General features: G+C 41.4%; 1 protein-coding gene across 1 annotated transcript in view; it reads right to left on the bottom strand.

Moving 5' to 3' along the window:
• The window catches only part of CPE (carboxypeptidase E), a 97,116-nt gene extending 78,987 nt beyond the window's left edge, over positions 1 to 18,129 (bottom strand). Inside the window, exon 1 of the mRNA XM_065405176.1 lies at positions 17,826 to 18,129. Coding sequence (XP_065261248.1) covers positions 17,826 to 18,129 — 304 coding nt within the window. The remainder of the gene's footprint in view (positions 1 to 17,825) is intronic.
• Positions 18,130 to 20,987: the final 2,858 nt, after the last annotated feature.

The following is a 20,987-nucleotide window of genomic DNA, read 5'->3' as shown; positions in this document are numbered from 1 at the left end:
ATAAATCAAAACACGTTGGCCAATTCTTTCTGCAACAGAACTGCACCTTTAAATACAACCAACACCAGATGGTCTCAGCATATAAAGCAGCAGGAGACAACATATTAATGCTACTCAAACAAGCAACTTGTGCTAGTAACAGACCAATGAAATCAGTCTCAGACGGCTAATCCTCTCTGTCACCATGGCAACATCTATTTCAGACAATTCTTCAATTTTCAAGTCAAATGAGCCTGCCTGCTCTAAAACTTCTCTAGCCAAGGGTCTGATGCAACCAGGTGCATTTTCATTTTGCATTGGCTACAGCTACAGAATTTCATTTACTTTGATCATCACATGAAGCGCCAGGTGAAGTTTTGGTCTTTCCATCTGGTGGTTTGTTTAATTATAGGCATTTCTATGGCACTCATCAAGGTAGTACTGAGTGTTCCACAAATATACAGGGCTAGATTGTGACTTGAACTACCTGCTCATATAGGGGCTTAAGGGAGAAGAACCTCCCTTATATTCCTGTTCAGGCTATGGAGACAAGTGTTCAAGAGGAGGATGCTGTGCACCTGCTAATCCCCCTCAAATAGTTGGTGGGCAGGGCGGGGCAAGGCTTGGCTCCTCTCTTTCATGCGTCAACCAATGTAGCTGAGCCAGCACAAGAGTTGTCATCATTTGCTACTAGTATAAGCCAGGAGTAAATTACTACTCCCACCCCACCGCAGCAAATAAGAAGGGAATTGTGGCTCTCAGCAACGTCCCATACACAGGGCTTACAGCCAAGCCACAGATGAAAGTTCAAACCTTCCTTCGTCAGTGATATACAAAGAGGCAAGTTCTCAAAAGGATACCCGTGAGACAGGCACCAGGTCCCTCTGGCCCGATTTTCAAAAGTGCTGATTATCTGCAGCTCCCATTGACATGAAATGGAATTGTGGGTGCCCAACTCATCTGAAAGTCAGGCTCTAGCTAGCATGGACCTTTTAAAATCTGCATCTAAAGGCCTGATCCTGTATTTCTCACATAGGTAAATCTCCCATTAAAGAAAGAGAGTTTTGCCTGAGTAAGGAGTACAAGTTTGGATCCTAGATTCACCTGAATTTTACATATGTTCCTAGAGCTGTTTTTCTAGCACTAGCATTATGACCAAAAAACAGAATTGGCCAAAACCAGTAAGTGCTTTCTGCTTTTCCTGTTGAAAAAATTAAAAAGTTTAAAAAACTTAAAGAATTTTTAAAATTCTTCATTACAAAAGATAAATGTGCTGTGAAGATGCAGTTCATGCCTGTGAACCAGTGCAATGTATAACTCAGTGTGGGCTTCTATTCCTTTATGAAGGGGTCATTCAAGTTACATGATTTACATCTAGAAACTTCCTGAAAGAAACATCCAACAATTCATACTTGTTACTTATCAGTCATTAACGTGAGGTGAAAGTTATTAACATTTAAAATCTTTTGCCCTCTTTTCTATTTTTTCAACATTAATTTTATTTTTAGAGTAAAAATATTCAATTATTTTTGTTTTACATCTTTTTTGAGGGGGTGGAGTGATTAGAGAACTTATCTGAAGAAGGGTCGGTTACAGTCACAAATTAGTGTTACAGGATCACATTTAGATATAGAAAATCATATAAGGACATAAAAGTTCATACTCCTGCAAAGACATATCTGCCAAAGAAAATGTATCAAATATTAAACTGTGACCTCATTAAATCTTAGCCAAAGGGCCCAAATCTCACCAGATCAAACAACTTCTTTCTATCTGGCTTTAATACAGATCTGCACCTACAGCATCTGATGAGTACTTAGACCATATGCACATTCTGCAATAAGAGCAAAGTCTTTATATAGTTGCAAATTAGGCATCTTATATTCCATGACAAATGATGTTTCCACATAAAAGCTGCCTCTTGGTTTATCTCAGCCTACATCTCAGGATTTAGTTTATGAGTAAACAAACAGACCAGATTAAATGTCTTGGGCCAGATTAAATAAGATTGCTAAAAAGTGACTATGATTTATACAGTTATAAAAGCCTGCCTGGCTTTGGGAAAAGATTGAACAGCACTGTTGTTGAATTAATTTTAAAACAAAGTGTACTGTCTTAAAACTGTATTTCAAAGGGTTTATTATTTACAGATCTATTCTGACCATTTAGTGTTATCTACATTTACCTCTAATGAGTGGCCACATGTTGGATCAAATACTGCAGTGCTTCCTCAAACAAATGTCTTGTCATTTACCAATGACAAGATTTGGCTAGCCATACAGAGGTACACAAAAGGAAAGGAAGGACAGAGGAAGCCTTCTCTCTGTGGGCAGGGACTAGACACAGTAGCAACAGGGAGTTGAGTCAGTCTAGCACCCTTGCCAGTATTAGACATCTCAAAGAGGTGAGGCAAAGCCCCATCCTCAATCCCCTACACCAGCCATAGGATGGCAAAGCTCCCACTCCACTATGCACACCTCCAGTAACCCTAGAGGCATTCTGGGTAAATCAGCTCATATGTTTGGGATTATTGATCCTGCAGACACTCTGAACCCCCAACCACACATCCACAGTATGTCACTACTTATTCATCATATAGATTTGTCATAAGAGCTAACAATGATTTATGTTGTTTTCACTGCAAAAAAATACCTACAAACCCTGCTACCATTCTATTTTCTGGGCTCAGTACTGTCCAGGTCTCAAGCCCTTCAAGTCCCCACTGTCTTCTAGTAGATGTCCTCACTCAACTCACAATACTATGAAGTAGGTTACCAGAGATTGGGAATGAAATCCTACTCCCACTGAACTTAATGGGAATTTTACCATCAACTTCAAAGGGGCAAGGATTTCATCCCAGGAACTTGTTTCAAAATGAATACATCCTTTTCACTAATGCCCAGTACTTCTAATCATCATATTGATTAACTGAATTGGCAGCCTTAAATTACACACTTTTCTTTTCACTTCTTTTTCTTGATTCCACATACATTTGGTAGCTACAATCCCCTTTCCCACTGTACTCCATCTTCCCCATTGTATATCTTTAGAAATACCTTTGTTAGAGCTCTATCGTGCCATGCATGTCAGAATTTTGTTTAAAGAGATCCTGCTAAGAAAAAGGACATTGGATATAAGATTAAGAATTTACCATATAGAGAAAGTATCATACATGGTTTATTAGTAGCATGCAGCCCAAAGCAAGCACATAAAGCAATATTATTTGTTTCTTTACCTCACCACAAATGTGTTGCATGACTATATGTGTAGTGCCAAATTTCCAGACTGGGTTGCCTGGCTTAACTTGGGCTCCATTTTTGCAGACACAAACTTGTACCCCGCTTTTTCATGCCAGCAAAAATGAGGGCCAGACTTTCAGGCATTGGCCTCGTGTCTCATCACATGCCTTAATTAAAGTATCAAGAAACTGATCAAGTAATTATGGAATACAGAACTGCTCCTGGATAAAAGGAATTAATTTTTATAGCAGTAAATTTCTCACATAAGGAAAATTAACACAATAGCAAGATCATATTCTGTGAAACACATAACTGTATTCTGCTACTTTTCATCAAGTGCTTCATGATGCCTTAGAAAATCATCACACTTTATAAAACTCATGCTACTAATGACCTAGAGTTCACATTAGTCTAACCACCGTACAACACCAGGTTTGTTCTGACTGTCCAGCTCAATGACACAACAGGCTTGCCTTTTGTTTTTTGTTAGAAATTCCTAATGAATTCTGCAGATATGGAGGTAGTGATAACTGTATCACCCCTGAGAAACCAAGTCAACATAATCAACTCTTTCAAAAACCATCTGACTATCAATAGCAGATTCTGAACAGAGAACTCACAGTTCTCCATAATATGCTAGGGCCTAGACCTGATTTTTATGAATTCTCTAGCAAAATCCCCACTGGAGTCAATGGTGCAAAGTAATGCCCTTTATGGAGATCTGGGCACTGATTCTTGGCTACAGTCTGTCCCCCCTTTATGCAGCAAAGTAAAGGGGCTGTAAAATGGTTGGATTCAGCCCCTGAGAAATACGCCAGCCTAGGGGCTTCCCAAGTAGCATACAGAGCTGCCAATATGGCTCTATGATCCCTTTTTCATTATGATCTGAATAAAAATAGAGGTAAGGTCCCTTTTTCATTATGATCTGAATAAAAACTGAGGTAATTAAACACCTTGACCAGAAGTATAACTTGGGAATAAAAATACTAGGCCCTGATCCTGCAAAAACTTATGTGCAGGCCTAACCTTACACATGGTGAATAGATCCACTGACTTCAATGGAACTACCCCTAGTACATACAGTTAAGCACGTGTGTAAGTCTTTGCACAATCAGAGTCCTAAATTGCTCACTTTGGTTGAAACTCTGCACACAAATATGCCTTTCATGGCCCCTGGATTTGAGTGGGAGTTCTGCAAGTCCATCCCAGCACACAGTTTGGCTCTTGAAATTATCATGTGTTCTACATACTTCTGTTTTTAATTGAACTTTAAAAGTGCTCTTACACTACAAACAATAAAACTTTTGGATGAATTCACAAATGTTTAAAAACAAAGTAAAATAATGCTTAGCAATGTCTAGCTCTTTCCCTTTCCTTGATGGGCTGTTGTGGGGAGCGCATTACTGAAAGTACCCCCACACATACACTTTTTGTTCTGATAAAACTGTTTTCCCTTTTTGTTTGAAGGAAAATGCCTCTAAATTTACAAAACTTTCTAAATATGTAATTTTTTTTCAAAAAGCAATTAAGTTGGCATGTCTTACAAAATTAAACTACATTCACCACCTCGCTCACAGGGGTGCTGGAACAATTTGTATAGCTCGGGTGCTGAGAGCCATTGACCCAAACTGTAAACCCTGTATATGATGGAAACCACTTCAAGCCAGGGGGTGCGGCAGCACCCCCACCACCTCTAGTTCCAGCACCTATGCTCACTCAACACATACAATCATAGAACTGGGAGGGACCTTAAGAGGTCATCTAGTTCAGTCCCCTGCACTCAAGGCAGGACTAAGTATTACCTAGACCATCTCTGACAGGTGTTTGTCCAACCTGCTCTTAAAAATCTCCAATGATGGAGATTCCACAACCTCCCTAGGCAATTTATTCCAGTGCTTAACCCCTCTGGCAGTTAGGAAGGTTTTCCTAATGTCCAACCTAACCGGCCTTGCTGCAATTTAAGCCCATTGCTTCTTGTCCTATCCTCAGAGGTTAAGAAGAACAATTTTTATCCCTCCTCCTTGTAACAACCTTTTATGTACTTGAAAACTGTTATCACGTCCCCTCTCAGTCTTCTGTTCTCCAGGCTAAACAAACCCAATTTTTTCAACCTTCCATCATCGGTCATGTTTTCTAGACCTTTAATCATTTTTGTTGCTCTTCTCTCTGGACTTTCTCCAATTTGTCCACCTCTTTCCTGAAATGTGGCACCCAGAACTGGACACAATACTACAGTTGAGGCCTAATCAATGCGGAGTAGAGTAGAAGAATTACTTCTTGTGTTTTGCTTACAATATTCCTGCTAATACATCCCAGAATTATGTTTGCTTTTTTTGCAACAGTGTTACACTTTTGACTCATATTTAGCTTGTGATCCACTATGACCCCCAGATCCCTTTCCACAGTACTCCTTCCTAGGCAGTCATTTCCCATTTTGTATGTGTGCGACTGATTGTTCCTTCCTAAGTGGAGTACTTTGCATTTGTCCTTATTGAATTTCATCCTATTTACTTCAGACCATTTATCCAGTTTGTCCAGATCATTTTGAACTTTAATCCTATCTTCCAAAGCACTTGCAACCCCTCCCAGCTTGGTATTGTCCGCAAACTTTATAAGTGTACTCTCTATGCCATTATCTAAATCATTGATGAAGATATTGAACAGAACCAGGCACAGAACCAATCCCTGCAGGACCCCACTTGTTATGCCCTTCCAGAATGACTGTGAACCACTAATAACCTCTCTGGGAATGATTGTCCAACCAGTTATGCACCCACCTTATAGTAGCTCCCTCTAGGTTGTATTTCCCTAGTTTGTTTATGAGAAGGTCATGCGAGACAGTATCAAAAGCCTTACTAAAGTCAAGATATACCACATCTACCACTTCCTCCCATCCACAAGGCTTGTTACCCTGTCAAAGAAAGCTATTAGGTTGGTTTGACATTATTTGTTCTTGACAAATCCTTGCTGAGTGTTATTTATCATCTTATTATCTTCTAGGTGTTTGCAAACTGATTGCTTAATTATTTGCTCCATTATCTTTCCGGGTACAGAAGTTAATATGACTAGTCTGTAATTCCCCGGGTTGTCCTTATTTCACTTTTTATAGATGGGCACTGTATTTGCCCTTTTCAGTCTTCTGGAATATCCCCCATCTTCCATGACTTTTTAAAGATAATTGCTAATGGCTCAGATATCTCCTCAGTCAGCTCCTTGAATATTATAGGATGCATTTAATCAGGCCCTGGTGATTTGAAGACATCTAACTTATTTTTGACTTGTTCTTTCCCTATTTTAGACTCTGATCCTACGTCATTTTCACTGGCATTGACTATGTTAGACGTCCAATCGCCACCAACCTTCTTGGTGAAAACTGAAACAAAGAAGTCATTAAGCACCTCTGCCATTTCCATATTTTCTGTTATTATCTTTCCCTCCTCATTGAGTAACAGGCCTACTCTGTCCTTGGTCTTCCTCTTGCTTCTAATGTATTTGTAGAATGTTTTCTTGTTTCCTTTTATGTCCCTAGCTAGTTTGATCTCGTTTTGTGCCTTGGCTTTTCTAATTTTGTCCCTATATACTTGTGTTATTTGTTTATATTCATCCTTTGTAATTTGACTGAGTTTCCACTTTTTGTAGGACTCTTTTTTGAGTTTTAGATCATTGAAGATCTCCTGGCTAAGCCAGGGTGGTCTTTGCCATACTTCCTATCTTTCCTATGCAGTGGGATAGTTTGCTCTTGTGCCCTTAATAATGTCTGTTTGAAAAACTGCCAACTGCCTTCAATTGTTTTTCCCCTTAGACTTGCTTCCCATGGGATTTTGCCTACCAACTCCCTGAGTTTGCTAACATGGTGGCAGTCATCTTACTGCATAAACAATATAAATTATCTCGCTACTAAGTTCAATAGGAGAAACAGAGCACTCTGGATATTTTGTTTTTAAGCAAGTTAGAATCTGTCCTGATTATTTCCCCCGATGGTAGAATGGTCTTTCCTTTAAGCATATCTGGTTTAGTCATAGAGTTTAATGCCAGAAAGGACTACCAGATCGTCTAGTACAGGGGTCAGCAACCTTTCAGAAGCGGTGTGCCGAGTCTTCATTTATTCACTCTAATTTAAGGTTTCGCGTGCCAGTAATACATTTTAATGTTTTTAGAAGGTCTCTTTCTATAAGATATAACTAAACTATTGTTGTATGTAAAGTAAATAAGGTTTTTAAAATGTTTAACAAGCTTCATTTAAAATTAAAATAAAATGTCGAGCCCCCCGGACCGGTGGCCAGGACCCGGGCAGTGTGAGTGCCACTGAAACTCAGCTCACGTGCCGCCTTCGGCACGCATGCCATAGGTTGCCTACCCCTGGTCTAGTATGATCTCCTCTATATCATAGGCCACCAGCACCACCCAGCCAGCCCCACACTAAGCCAACAACCAGAACTAGACGAAAGCCCCCAGCAGCCAAATTATTGACAGAGAACGGGACCGGTGGTAAGGCACGCCAATGCCCGAGGACCCTGCAATCAGGGCTGTCCCTAGCTATTCTGGGGCCCTACGAAGCCCCCCATAGGGGGGCAGGTCTCTGCAGGGGAGGAGCGGGGAGGAGCTGGCTTGGGGGCCAGGAGGGAACCAACCCCCAGCACTCACTGGCAGCACGGCTGGGGCCAGTTCTGCACTTCCCGCCGCCAGTGAGTGGAGACCCGGCCATGCTACTGAGCTCAGGGGAGTGGGGGCGGGGCTGGGGCAGAGCAGGGGTGGGAAGAGGCGGGGCTGGGGTGGGGCGGGGGCGGAGCAGGGCGGGGGCCTGGGGAAGAGCCAGAGCAGGATCTGGAGCAGCACACAGCTGCACAGGGCACCAGGAAATTTGGTGCCCAAATTTTCTGGTGCCCTACGCAGCTGGGTACTTTGTGTATGGGTAAGGACGGCCCTGCCTGCAATGGCAAGGAATTAATTAAATGACACATGCCCAGATGATCCTACTAAGTGACCCTTTCCCACAAGCTGCAGAGGAAGATGAAAACTCCCAACGTCCCCAATAATCTGATCTGGGGGAGAATTCCTTCCCAATGCCACATATGGGGACCAGTTTTCTTCATAGGCAGATGATGTTTAGGAGTTTTAAAAGAAGACAAATAATATGCCCCAACAAATCTAGTGTTCCTTCAACTCCATCCCCCCGCCTCCCCTTCCATCTACCATACACTTAAAGCTTTCCTTAGCTACCTCTCTCCTTTCACCAACTAACCCTAACTACGTCTAAGATTTCCAAAGGGATCCACACCTCCATTTGAAATTGTTTAGGGGTCCACAAACAAAAAAAGGTTGAAACCACTGATCTAGAGATTTCAGGCAGGAAACATGGATGAAGGATTGTGCTGAGCTACACAGAAAAGGGGACTGAAGCTGGAGGCGCACAAAATCTTTAGGTAAGGGCTGCATATTGCTATCTGACTACAGAGAAAACAAAAACAAAGATATATATGGAAAAAAATAATTCAGTACAGAGTACAACTTATCTAAAAGGAGCATTCAGAATGACCTGTTTCCTCTTATTGGAAGTGAATTTCTTTCTTCCTGTCCTAATTTGTCATCAGGCAGAAAGACTGGGTCCTCCATGGAATAGCAAGGCTGCTGCCATGTGTCACACATTCCTGCAGCCCAACTGAGATCCTATGCATCCAGCTGAGAGAACGGAATGGCCAAGAATTGCTGCAAGCAACTAGGATGGTGCCTACTAAGCAAGCAACACGGCAGCCATATTTCTCTCATCTCACTGCTCCTCCTGCTGGATGTGAGTATGGGAAAAGCAGCAAGCCCCAGGAAGGGAAGGAGGCAGCAGAAGCAAGCTGAAGAGTTGGCAGAAGGTAAAGGCTCACTATTGGCCCCATCCGTTTTCAGGCATCCACCTACCTACCCCAGCTATGACTACAGCTGCCAAATTCTGTGCTGCTTCATGACTTACCCTCACCACTGTTTGGTGCAGGAAGTGCTGATCATAAACGGAAGTTTATTGTTATATGCAAATTATCTCATTAAATAATTTGTACTAAATGTTTCACATGAGGCTGCTCAAAATTTGACTCCAACAGAACTGGAATAACTAAACCTCAACAAGTGTTACTAAAACATTATGGGGCAGATTGTGATTGTGTGGAAATATCCATGTAAGAGCTTGGAAACTCTGCATTTCCCGTTTTGGAGTGAACTCCACACTTCTCTGTTGCAGGGAGGTTGTTCTTTCATTGAAGAAACCAGGAGTCTGGCTCACAAACCCTGCAGATCTCAAGAGATCCATGTACATTATGGAATCTGCTAAGGATATATTGCCATCCCACACTAGTTCTGGGATCCATTAAAATCATGCTGCTGGGAACTCTCCTCGCCAATACTTGCCCCAGGACTCCCCAGTTTACTCAGTTGTGCCAGCACAGAGGCGGTTTCACAGGAAAATTAATACAGCTGCTGGTTGTTCCCCTGAGGCCACAGACTAGCCCTCCTCATTTTCAACTCCCTCACAATGAACAAATTCTCTGGACCTGCAGAGTGCAGGGGTGGGTGGGAAAGAGAAGAGGACTTCCACAGAGATAGTAACCTTCTCCTTTCCACACAAACAAAGGAGATCTGGGTGCAGATCCTTGGGTATGATCTGGGCCTGTATTATTGTAGGATTTTATTTCTATAAAGACAAATCTCCAGTTTAATTGGGAACTACAGATGCTCAGCACCTCCCAGGCTTTGGTTGATTTTTTTCCCCCCCAGACAATTCTGGTGCTTTCTTTTAAATGAGAATGAGACTGGATATTTTTGGCAGTGGTACCATTTTCAGAGCATGTGTGTGTCCGTATGACAACAAAAATGTTTGTTTGCCTTGGAATTATTTTCAGTGAAAGTAGGGAAGAATGGGGGGGGAAAACAGTGTCCCAGTTCAGAAGAGGGAAGATCAGCACTAAGAAACAGGAAGGTGGAAAGAGTCACTGTGGGAGATGTTGGCTGAAGGCTGGCACATGTTTTAAGAGGATTGCAAATGATAAGGTGCTATAGAAGGACAAACTGAACAACAAATTACAGAGAAAATATGGAGTAATTTGGTGACTCTGTAGCACCTCTTATACTCAAGATACGTCCAAGTATTTTCTTTGTGTTCCTGTCTTTATTGTATTTGTAATTTCCCTGGCTTTACAGTGCACTTTGAGAAATATAACCTCAGTTTCCACCATCGGTGCTCTTGCATATAGGAGACTGGCCCCATGTTCTCCATGACCTCTCTGCAGCAAGATGATGCTAAACACTATCACTTAACAAAAAGTGTTGTCTGTTTAAACATTAAAGATATAATAAAATGAGCCTTTCTCTAATGTCCAGTGTTAAAAACAAGTCACTTGCCATATTCAATTTGCATTAATGCTTCACCAAAACAGGAGATAATAATAGATCTTATCAAATAACACATGGGATTTCTATTTCTAGATGGAGAGAGACTGACAGAGACAGAAACAGAAAGGAACAAAATACTATACAATGAAGTGCAATTAACTGTAAACAATAAGGCTATAAATAATAATATCTGATGTTCTGATGACTTCATGGTAACCAAGAAAATGAGGCTTAAGTGGTTTCTATTGTCAACATTAGCCTAAAATGATGTATTCATTATTGCCTAATTCAAAGTTTTCCTGTAAGATGTTTTATACACTTCTGATCAATTCAGTCAAGATTTTAAGAAGTATTTTAATTAAATTCACAGGTGGGATCCTAGTCCCTTCCAGAGCTGAGTGAATCATGGTAATTTCGAAAAGTCAGAAAAAAAATAATTCCAGATTGGACTGAAAACAAAAATTGTCCAAAATTTTAGTGTATCAAAAACATTTAAAAAATCATTTTGAGTTCATTTAAATGAACTATTTTGTTCAATGTGGACCATTTTTAAATATTTTTCTATTTAAAAAAAATAAAACATTAAAGGAAATTTTGAAACAAAATGTCACTTCAAACCAAAAAACTGAAAATTTTCATTTTGAAAATGTTGACAGGGCATATTTTGATTTTTTTTTTAAATGGGGGAGCTGGGAGATTTAAATGAACAATCTGTGGAATCTTCATGAATTTGCAAAACATTTTGGTGTTGCTGAACCTGACATAAATTTTGCCCAGGTCTAGCCCCTGCCTTGGTACATATACACTACTCCGGCAGTGGATAGCAGCTTTAAACAGGTTAAATGGGCCAAAGGAGAATTTCCTCAGTTCAGGAGCAGCATAAAGCCAATTTAAGTGCCCTCTCAAAAAGCCCCAAAGTAGGTGTGGGCCTAGAAGTAGGAGATGGTGGACCAGGGGATTCCTGGCTGCCGCCCAGCCCAGAGGCAGCCAGGGGAAAGGCTCCCATAAATTAAAATAGGCTGCTTTAATTTATGCTGGATGCATTTTAGCCCCCACACAAGCACATATGGCACAAAGATAGCAAAAAGCCACCTTCCACACACATACCCCACCTCCGTTCCTCCTGTGCTACATCTCTTAGGAGACGCAGCACAGAATATTACTCATACAGTGTGCTAAAGATCATTCTGTCCTCCCCCATATTTGCTTGTTTTTTGTATGATAAAACTTATCACCATTTTTCTAAAATTTGTGTAGTCTTTTAAACTTACAAACTGATTTAAAATCATTATGAAATGGGTCGTTATGAAGCAGTAAAATTCTAATGTCACAGGCAATTTTGCCAAGTAATCTATCACTCACTGTCAACTTTACAATCTTTGGGAGAAAAGGTTGTATTTTCTGCTGATGTCACAGTTGTGAAATAGACTCTCTGGTGACATCTTAAGCATCGGGTATGTGCTTTTTTGCTGGCTGGCAGTAGCTTTATTTGCTCTGTTTGTTAAAATATATTGTAGGCCTGATTTTTAGTCCAGCTTGAAAGAGGCTTCTCTTTTTTTGTACCTAAATTTTTGCAGGTGCAAATAACTATAGTGCCCACATTTAGGTTTTGTTATTTAGGGTCAAGACTGCCAAAAAATGGATGCCAAAAGTTAGACTCCTAATCCACATTTAAGCACCTATACGCGATCTGCTGGTTGCTAAGCACTTCTGAAAAAATCAGGCCACTTATTTAGACACAGAGACACCTTTGCCCCAGCCTACCCATTTTCTCAGGTGCACTAAGCAGAGCAATAAGGTACAGAGCTAGTTCCTGTTCCTGCACTTTCTTGTTCCTTCCTCGGGCAAAATTCATGGTGAAATCACTAAAAGCTTTGCCTCAGTGAGGACTAGGATCAGGAGATTGATGGTTGAGAAACAATGGAAATAGGTTTTGATTACTTATTAACTTAAATTTTAGTCACAAAATGCTGTAGTAATATATTATTAGTTAACTGTACAAGTTATGGTTACAGGGCCCAGAAACCTATTCTCTTGGATGATATGGATCTGATCCTGCTCTCATTGAAATCAATGGCAAAATTCCCATTGACTTCAATGGTGCAACATCAGCCTCTCTATATCATTGCTATTACCAGATAAAATCTTCTGCATAGGATTTGACTATCCCCAGTCACAAAGATTCCATCTGCATCTATTGTGTTTGTCCCCTTGGAGATCATATTTCCAGAGGCTAAGCCAGGTGCGCCGCCAGCTTTTTTGCTGCCCTCGGCGGCGGAAGGTCCCGCCCCCAACAGAGGCGGCGGAAGGTCCCGCCCCCGAAATACCGCCGACGACCGGGGCAGCCGAAGATCCGGCTGCCGCGGTTGCCGCCCCCCAAATGTTAGCGCCCTAGGCAACCGCCTAGGTCGCCTAATGGGTTGCACCGGCCCTGGGCTAAGCCCATCGGTTTTCTTTTTAAACTGAAGGGAAACCCTGTAAAATCCTTAGAACAATACGCAAATTTATCCTGCAACTGAATTACAGCAAAATACTGTTAGGTTTTTTTGTTTGTTAGTTTAATTAATAAACAGAATGCTTTTTTCATACACAAGATGGAGAGAGTACATACAATCATTAAAGAAAAAGCAATGCCATACTTTTTCCTTTCACCTTGCCTCCTTTAGCCTCTCAACCAAGGCCCTCTATATAATAAAATAACGAGGTACCCTTCACACACACCTTTCATCTGAAGATCTCAAAGCATTGTACAAAAGAGGGAAGAAACATTGCATGAAACCGTAGCCCTTTTGAAGTCAATGGGAGTTTTGTCATTGACTTCAATGGGGCCAGATTTTCACCTGTTATCCCCCATCACAGTAATATTCAGTTATTTATTGTCAGCTTCCCTGATAGTTTCAGGCATACTATATCACCAACCATTGCCCCAGAATTTCCCACACCTCACTACCTACTGTCCCATCTTCACTTTTACCATTTTTAGCAAGAAGTTGGAGAAAGTTGTCTTTTCCCACCTAACCAATTCTCCCAAAACAATGTCCTTGATCATTTCTAGACTGGGTTCAGCTTCCACCACCTTAACAGCAATAAAACTGCCCTTCTAGATCAATGGTTTGCTTTCAGCTGACTCTGGTTCCTTCTCCATCTCCTTTAGCATACTGCTGTATTAGATACTACCAATGTTGACTCCCCTCTCTATCTGAAACTCTTTGTTAGAGTTCCAGGAATTTTCATCTCCTGGTTTTACTTCTCCTTATTCAGCCATGCCTTTTCTGACAGTGGCAATGGGCTCTAATCTCCTGTTTGAGTTCTGTAGTACTCAAAAAGGAACTGCCACCATCAAAAGTACATTTATTTCCCTTTTAGTCAGAATCCAGTCTCATGGTCATGGATCATAAGAGAATCACAGAAAAACATTTCACCCTAAATCGCTTACGTTGTATAGTATTCAGGATTGCACAAAATGCAACACATTCTGCTAGTGTTTAATTCACAATCAGAAACTTTTGGCAAAGTAAAACCTGGCATTCTCCTACCTTTAACATTTAGCAGATCTATGGGAACAGTTCAGAAAAAGTCATTCTTGTTTTCTAGTGCATAATCTGTGTTTTTTTTAAAAGGATTGCCAAGATACTTCCTACACTTATGCAAGAAACCAGATTTGTTCCTAAAGAGCCATTCTTGTTTCTAATGTGCATATTATGGGTTTTAAAAAAACCTCTTAATTTATTTTTATCCCAGCAAATATGAGGTCTTAAAGAATCATTCCAGTTGCTTGAGTAATTTAATACATGCTTACATAAATGTCCTTTCCATTTTTCACATGTTTTCTTATATTGCACCTAAATTAAATTGTTTCCTTTCATGAATAATTCCTTAAAACCACAGGTTGATGCACATGCTTATGCACATTGTGCCTGTGTGCATATATTGATGCCTGTGTTTACATGACATCTGCCTGCTGATGTGTGTTTATATATATAAAAGAATTTGACAAAGATTATGGTTTGCCAGGTGTCCAGTTTTCAACAGAACACCCAGTCAAAAAGGGACCCTCCCCAGCCCAGTGCAAATGAGCGAGTGAGTGAGAGTGGAGGAGAGCGAGGCGACGGAGGGAGGGGGGGATGGAGTGAGCAGGGTGGGGCCTCAAAGAAGGGGCGGGGCAAGGGTGTTCGGTTTTGTGCCATTAGAAAGTTGGCAACCAACCTTTTGGTTCAGCTTCACACAATAAATCAAAGGGTGTCCTGTTTTGTGCTTCTTTATTCCTTCACGGTCATTAAAACCAACAACACAAATAGATTCTGTACAGCTTTTACTTATATGCTACTTTTGCAACTCAAGGGTATAATCAGAGTTTCTTTAAGAAATGTGAACTTCCTGAAGTATGCACCCAGACAGAAATTGTTTGTATTGCTGCAGCAGCTGACTGGATAATTCAAAGGGTAGCCTAGCATTCTTATCAGGTCTCTACAGTTATCAGCTCTCTGCAGATCACTGCCCTATTGGCCACTATGTTTAAAAAAAAAAAAACAATGACTCAGGGTATTTTTATTGTAAGGACAGGCTGGATCACAACTCCGAAGTGTGTCACAAAATTCTGTAAATCGTAATTTAATGATAGCTTAAAATAAATCAAATAGGGCCTGATCCTGCAAACCTTAATTACATGAATAATCCTTACTCATGTGACTAGTCTTCACCCTCTAAAGAATTCAGTGGGGACTCCTGATGTAAGCAAGGATTACTCACATAGGTAAGGGTTGCAGAATCATACTCACATTTTCTGGCAGGGTTGATACAGGGCTCCACTTCTTTTGCTATATATATCACAAAGGCATACACAGGAAAATAAAAAGTGACATTGTTTACTAATCTGAAGAAAGTTTCTAGCATTTTTATTATTACTGAACACATTTCTAAAATGCCCATTAATAGTATTTAGGCAGTCAGGGTCTGATCCAAAGTCCATTGAAGTCATTAGTAGTTTATCCAATTATTTCAATGGGCTTTGGTTCGAGCCCTTAGTTACTGTATATATCCAGACACAAGATATTACTCTCTAGACGTCCTAAGAAAATCCTGCAAGGATTCAAGTGCTTCTTGAATGCAACTGAACGTAAAGGGAGCTCAGCACCTCTCAAGAGGTGCCTTAGCACCTTGCAGAATCAGACCTTAAGGCTTTTATCCAACAATAAACTCTCACAGTTTAAATCCTGGTTAATCTTTAGGGAAAAAAATACACATTTGCAGCAGTGGCTGCTACAACTTGCTAGGATATGTCATATTACACATATATGAATCAGAGGTTCTCAAATAATATGTTCAGTGTGAACATTTTAATTACAGTAAGGGGATCCTCCTATGAGGTGGTGAACATCCTCAGTGTTCATTGCAGTCATTTACAGGATCAATCCCAAAGAAAGCTCCCTATCCGTGGTCTATTAAAACATTTTTGTTAAAGGACGAAGTAAGGAACTGATATAGAGCCTGATCCTGCTTCCACTGACGTCAGTAGCAAAGCCTCCAGTGAGTTCAAAAGGGGCAGGATCAGAGCTTCCATGTGAATTATATTCTCCCACCCCACAATATGTAAAATTGTCTTTTTCTTCCCATTTTAAGTAGATTGAATGAATGCTGGATAAATACATAATAATAAAAAGCAATAACTCTCAGAAAGCCATACTAACATCTGCACATCATTCAAATGTGTACATTAAATAATAAATCAATGATACTTACCTCTTATTTTAAATATCATGCTTGCTGTCAAGATGGCCCCCAAACCAATGATAAAATACCTTAACTCACTTCCAATTTTGGTATTTATATTTTATTCCAAAACTATACTAGTGTTATCCTGTATTTCCCCCTTATTTTGCCTTTTTATTATGTCAGATATCCTACCACCTCTCATTTTTAACATGGTTATCAATAGTCATGGTGCTGTCAAAAGCAATGTAACTCCCAAAGAATGCCAGGCAGGGGTACAATTACCTGAGGTCAAAAAGACAATTAAAGATAAAGCTCAAACCATGTGGGGCCTGAACCTGATGGGTGCTCAGCACTCATAACTCCCATTGAAATCAGTGCTAATGTGGGTGGGTCTGCCCCCAACCTAATTAAGTCAATGGAAAGACTCCTATTGACTGCAAAGGGCTATATATCAGGCCTCAGCTGTTTAGCACCTTTCAGGGTTAGGCCTTTAAAAACACAATATTTGGAAATAAATGTTATACAAATGAGTAAACTTGCACTGATTAGAAATGCATTGTGTATACACGTATAAAACCAATATACTATAAACGTCAGTTGTAATCACCTGCTTTAACTACCTCAAAAGGTAAGTACAAATAATAACAAGGTGTTAATTTCTCTCCCCAGAATATAATTGGTGGTACTGCTAATCATTAGCTGTAACAATGTGCTTCTACCATTCCCACAGACAACACAGCATTTTACACACTCAAAGGTGACCCAGATTTCTGCACAGACATGTTAGATTTTAAATTGTAATTTTGTTTAGATCAGGAAATAAAGAAGGTAATTTCCTTCCAATATGCCTGAACATGGTAGTCCCTCATAAATCAGAATTAAAGGGAGATCTTTTAGCCCCGATCAGGGTCATTGTTTTCTGGGATTTCTAATATGACTTTTATTGGATGTTAATCATATAGCATTCATTTTAATGATAAAATTTAAAACATAAACAACTAAAAGACTGATAGAAGCTTCCATATATTTATCCCTGCTAGCAAAGCGAAGATTTTAATAATAATGTTATTACTAGGCTTTGAACATTTAAAGCACTGTAAGTGTCATTCTATTCTGTCTATAGCACTACAAGTAACTATTATGCCTAATCTATTATTCCTATCCCCTATAAGAAATAATTGTTCAATGATTCATGTAGCCTTGCTATACTAATTACTATTTCCACAGTCCTAATATTACATGATTGCTATTGCCCTACATGTACTACTATTACTGTATTCCTATTGCCTAAGAACTGCTAATCAGTATATTCTTCCTATCTCCCTATCAGGGCTAGGGATGATGCCTATCCCCCCATGGCAGCGCTAAGCCTGCCGTTATTCCCGCTGCCCTGTAAGCGATATTGACGTGATCCCCGCGGCTCTGGCAGTGCCTGTCCCTCCTCCCAGCCACGCAGGGCTAATGCTGGCTCAGGCAGAGGGGATCTCAGGGCGGAGAGGGCTGCGCAGGGTGGGTGGTAGTTACCAGGCTCGTGTCTCCCGGGGTTATCCGAAATCTCGATGACCAGCAGCTCCCTTCCCTCGAAGCTTCGCCCCACGGTGTAGATCCTGCTGATGGAGGGGCACTGCAGCCACACGGCCACCAGCGCCTCCCGCAGCTCCGGGTAGCGGTGGTACTCGAAGGAGATGCCGTCCTCCTGGCTCAGCCTTCGCCGCCGGCTCGCCCCGGCGGCAGCCTCCTGCTCAGCCGCCCCGGCGCACAGCAACCAGCAGCAGGCACTGAGCGCCCCGCACAGCGCCAGCAGCCCCCAGCCCCTTCCCGCTGCCATCCCTCAGCCGTCTCCTGTGCCTGCTCCTCTGCAGCCTGCAGCTGCCTCTGCGCTTTGTTCCCCTCTGTCTCCCCCTCTCCGCCTCTTCCCCGGCTGCGCTGCTCGCACCTTCCCAGCCAGCTAAACCTGAGCCAGCCAGGAAGCGGGCAAAGCCAGGAGCTCCGCAGGCTGCACTACTCTCCGCAGCGCGACGGGGAGATGCAGGAGATACCACTGCACGCAGGGAAGGAGGCAAGGGATGGAGACGCCGCATACCCTGCGGGGGTGGCGTTCACGGGATCACTCCGCTTCTTCTGGTGCAGAGACGGGGTCGGAAAGGGGATGGAGTGAATTTATGCAGGGACACCATGGGGGCAGTCACCCTGGGGCTGATGTTGCTTCTGTACAATACAACTCTATATTACAGATAATCAGCAAGATGGGAGACGGTCACCTAGAATTGCATTTAGGCTAAAAACGGGGGACAGCGAGACCTCTAACAAGACTGGTGTTCTTATTATGGGGGCATCTACGGCCAGATTTAGGGGCATGTGACCCAGGTGCCCGGCTTGAGGGGCGCCCAGCTTGGGGTGCTGTTCTTGTTGTTAGCGACAAAAGGGAAAATAGAATGTTTGAAGTAACATGTTTCAGGTATTCCCTATGTGGATTCATTGTTCACTAACCTCCTAGAATGTTCTGGACCTTTATAGAATCTTGTGGAACCTTCCAGACTTTCTGAGAACAACATTTTCCTCAAACCTCCTAGAATGATGATGGAGTACTGCAAGTTTTCAGCATCAGATATCAAGTAAAAGATCCTCATGGACAATGTTACAAATCTGACCGTGAAGCCACAAAGTGACTCTCGCTGGGAGAGCAGCATTGACAGTGTAAGGCCAGCGAGGTACCAAGTGACTGAGGTTTACAACGCCCTGATGAAACTGGCACAGTCGAATAAAGCCGAAGCCAGAATCAGACCTGAGGCACAAAGCCTGGCAAACCATATAATTGACTTCAAATTTCTGGTCTCAATTGTGGTTTGGCACGATATCCTGTTCCAAGTAATCGTTGTAAGCCAGATATTACAAACTCAGTCGATGGACATCGCAACCGTTCATTTTGATGAGAAGCTGCCCTCGTTTCATTGTGGCCTGTAGTGACAGTGGATTTGAAGAGGCCATCACTGCTGCCAAAGAAATGGTAGAAAACTTAGGAGTTGAGCCTGTCTTCAAGGAAACTTGTATTCATCCACAGAAGAGACCGTTTGATTACGGGGGGGCAGAGATGAAGTGATGGGAAGCGCTGAAGAAAAATTCAAGAGGCAGTTTTTTTGCTCGCTTGTTGACACTGCTCGAGTGTCTATTGAAGAAAGGTTCAGACAAATCAAGCACCATGAAAAAACCTGGGGGCTTTCTTGTATGCCAGCAGACAGGAAAACACTCTTAAACAATTTTACAGGTCTTCACTGGACACTGACACCTGGGGAATAGTTCAGATGTCAATGATAAAGATATTGAATTGGACAACATCCATCACATTTTGTCAAATGGGAAGCACTCTCCACTCCAAGTTCTCCAATTCATTCATGATGCAGTGCTGAAGGACACTTTTCCTAGTGTGGATAGCTTTGAGGATTCTGCTCATGCTGCCGGTCACAGTCATGAGTGGTGAGCATAGCTTTTTGAAGTTCAGGCTGTTTGAGTGATGATGGCTGACGAGACACTGACATCGCTTTCTATTTTATTGCTTTAAAGAGCCATTGGCCAGTCTTTGGATCTCTCTGACTCTATGCTTTGTGAGGGCAAAGGTGCGAAAAGCAACCTTTTGAACTAAAGGACTAGGGTTAACATTTTAAGACTGTCACCTACTGTAACACTATTTAATACTAGTCCACCCAACGTGGTGCACAGTTCAATTTATTGATGTTAGTACATTTCAGTTATTCTTAAAATTAAAAAGTTTCTGTAAGCTTAGAGGAAATGAATTTTTTTATTTGCTTATATATGGCATGAATAAATACAGATTTACAGATCATAGTGTGCAAATTTATCATCTTCTATGACAGGGATGAATCACGCGTGCAAATCGTGCATCAAAGTCATGAAATGGACTACAAATGCAATAAAAATACGTATTCAAAAGTTTAACCAGATGGGAGGAGGTGCCAAAGACGCTCCTCACCTGGGCTGTCATTTGGTCTACGGCCAGCCCTGGAAGCATCCTGGCACCATTATACTGTTCCACAGTTAAGATTTACAATTTAGTTATAAAAATTTGTTTGAAATCAAACTTTTCCATACAGTGACTCAGCCTTGGAGGTACATTTATTTAGGTTTTTTTTAAAAAGTTTTATTCCATCCTACCACCCCATTAGATCAAAGTGGTATTGGCTCTGATCTTGCAAACACTTTACTCAGGGGAGTAGTCCACATTGACTCACAACACAACATTGGGGACTGTTTGCACAAGTAACGGTAAGTGCAAGACCGGAGCCATAGACTATTTCTGATTTTCCATGCATTTTGTGCACACTTGAACAACATCCCAGAATTGTCTCCTTTTTGCAGACCACAATGTCCTGCAGAGTGTAGACTAAGCTATTTTGGTCACCAGGGCAGCTGTGTTATTGATGGGTGTAAAACCACCTACTATGCTGTGCATGCATAATCCAGTAACCTGTTTTCATTAACTGCTTTCAATATTCAGATCATGGGTAATATCAGAATAGCCCAGCAAAGGATGCATACAATACTTAAAAAAGATATTGGACTATATTTTGCCCTCCTTTATGCTCATGCAACCCCATTTAAGTCAATCCAGTGGCAAGAATATAAGTGACTGCAGAATGCTGAGGAATGGGGGGAGGACAGTGGTGTATA

The sequence above is a fragment of the Emys orbicularis genome, chromosome 5 (assembly GCF_028017835.1).
Source record: "Emys orbicularis isolate rEmyOrb1 chromosome 5, rEmyOrb1.hap1, whole genome shotgun sequence".
NCBI lineage: Eukaryota > Metazoa > Chordata > Testudines > Emydidae > Emys > Emys orbicularis.
Note: the sequence above shows the minus strand (reverse complement) of the source record. Positions and strands in the feature narration are given on the sequence as shown.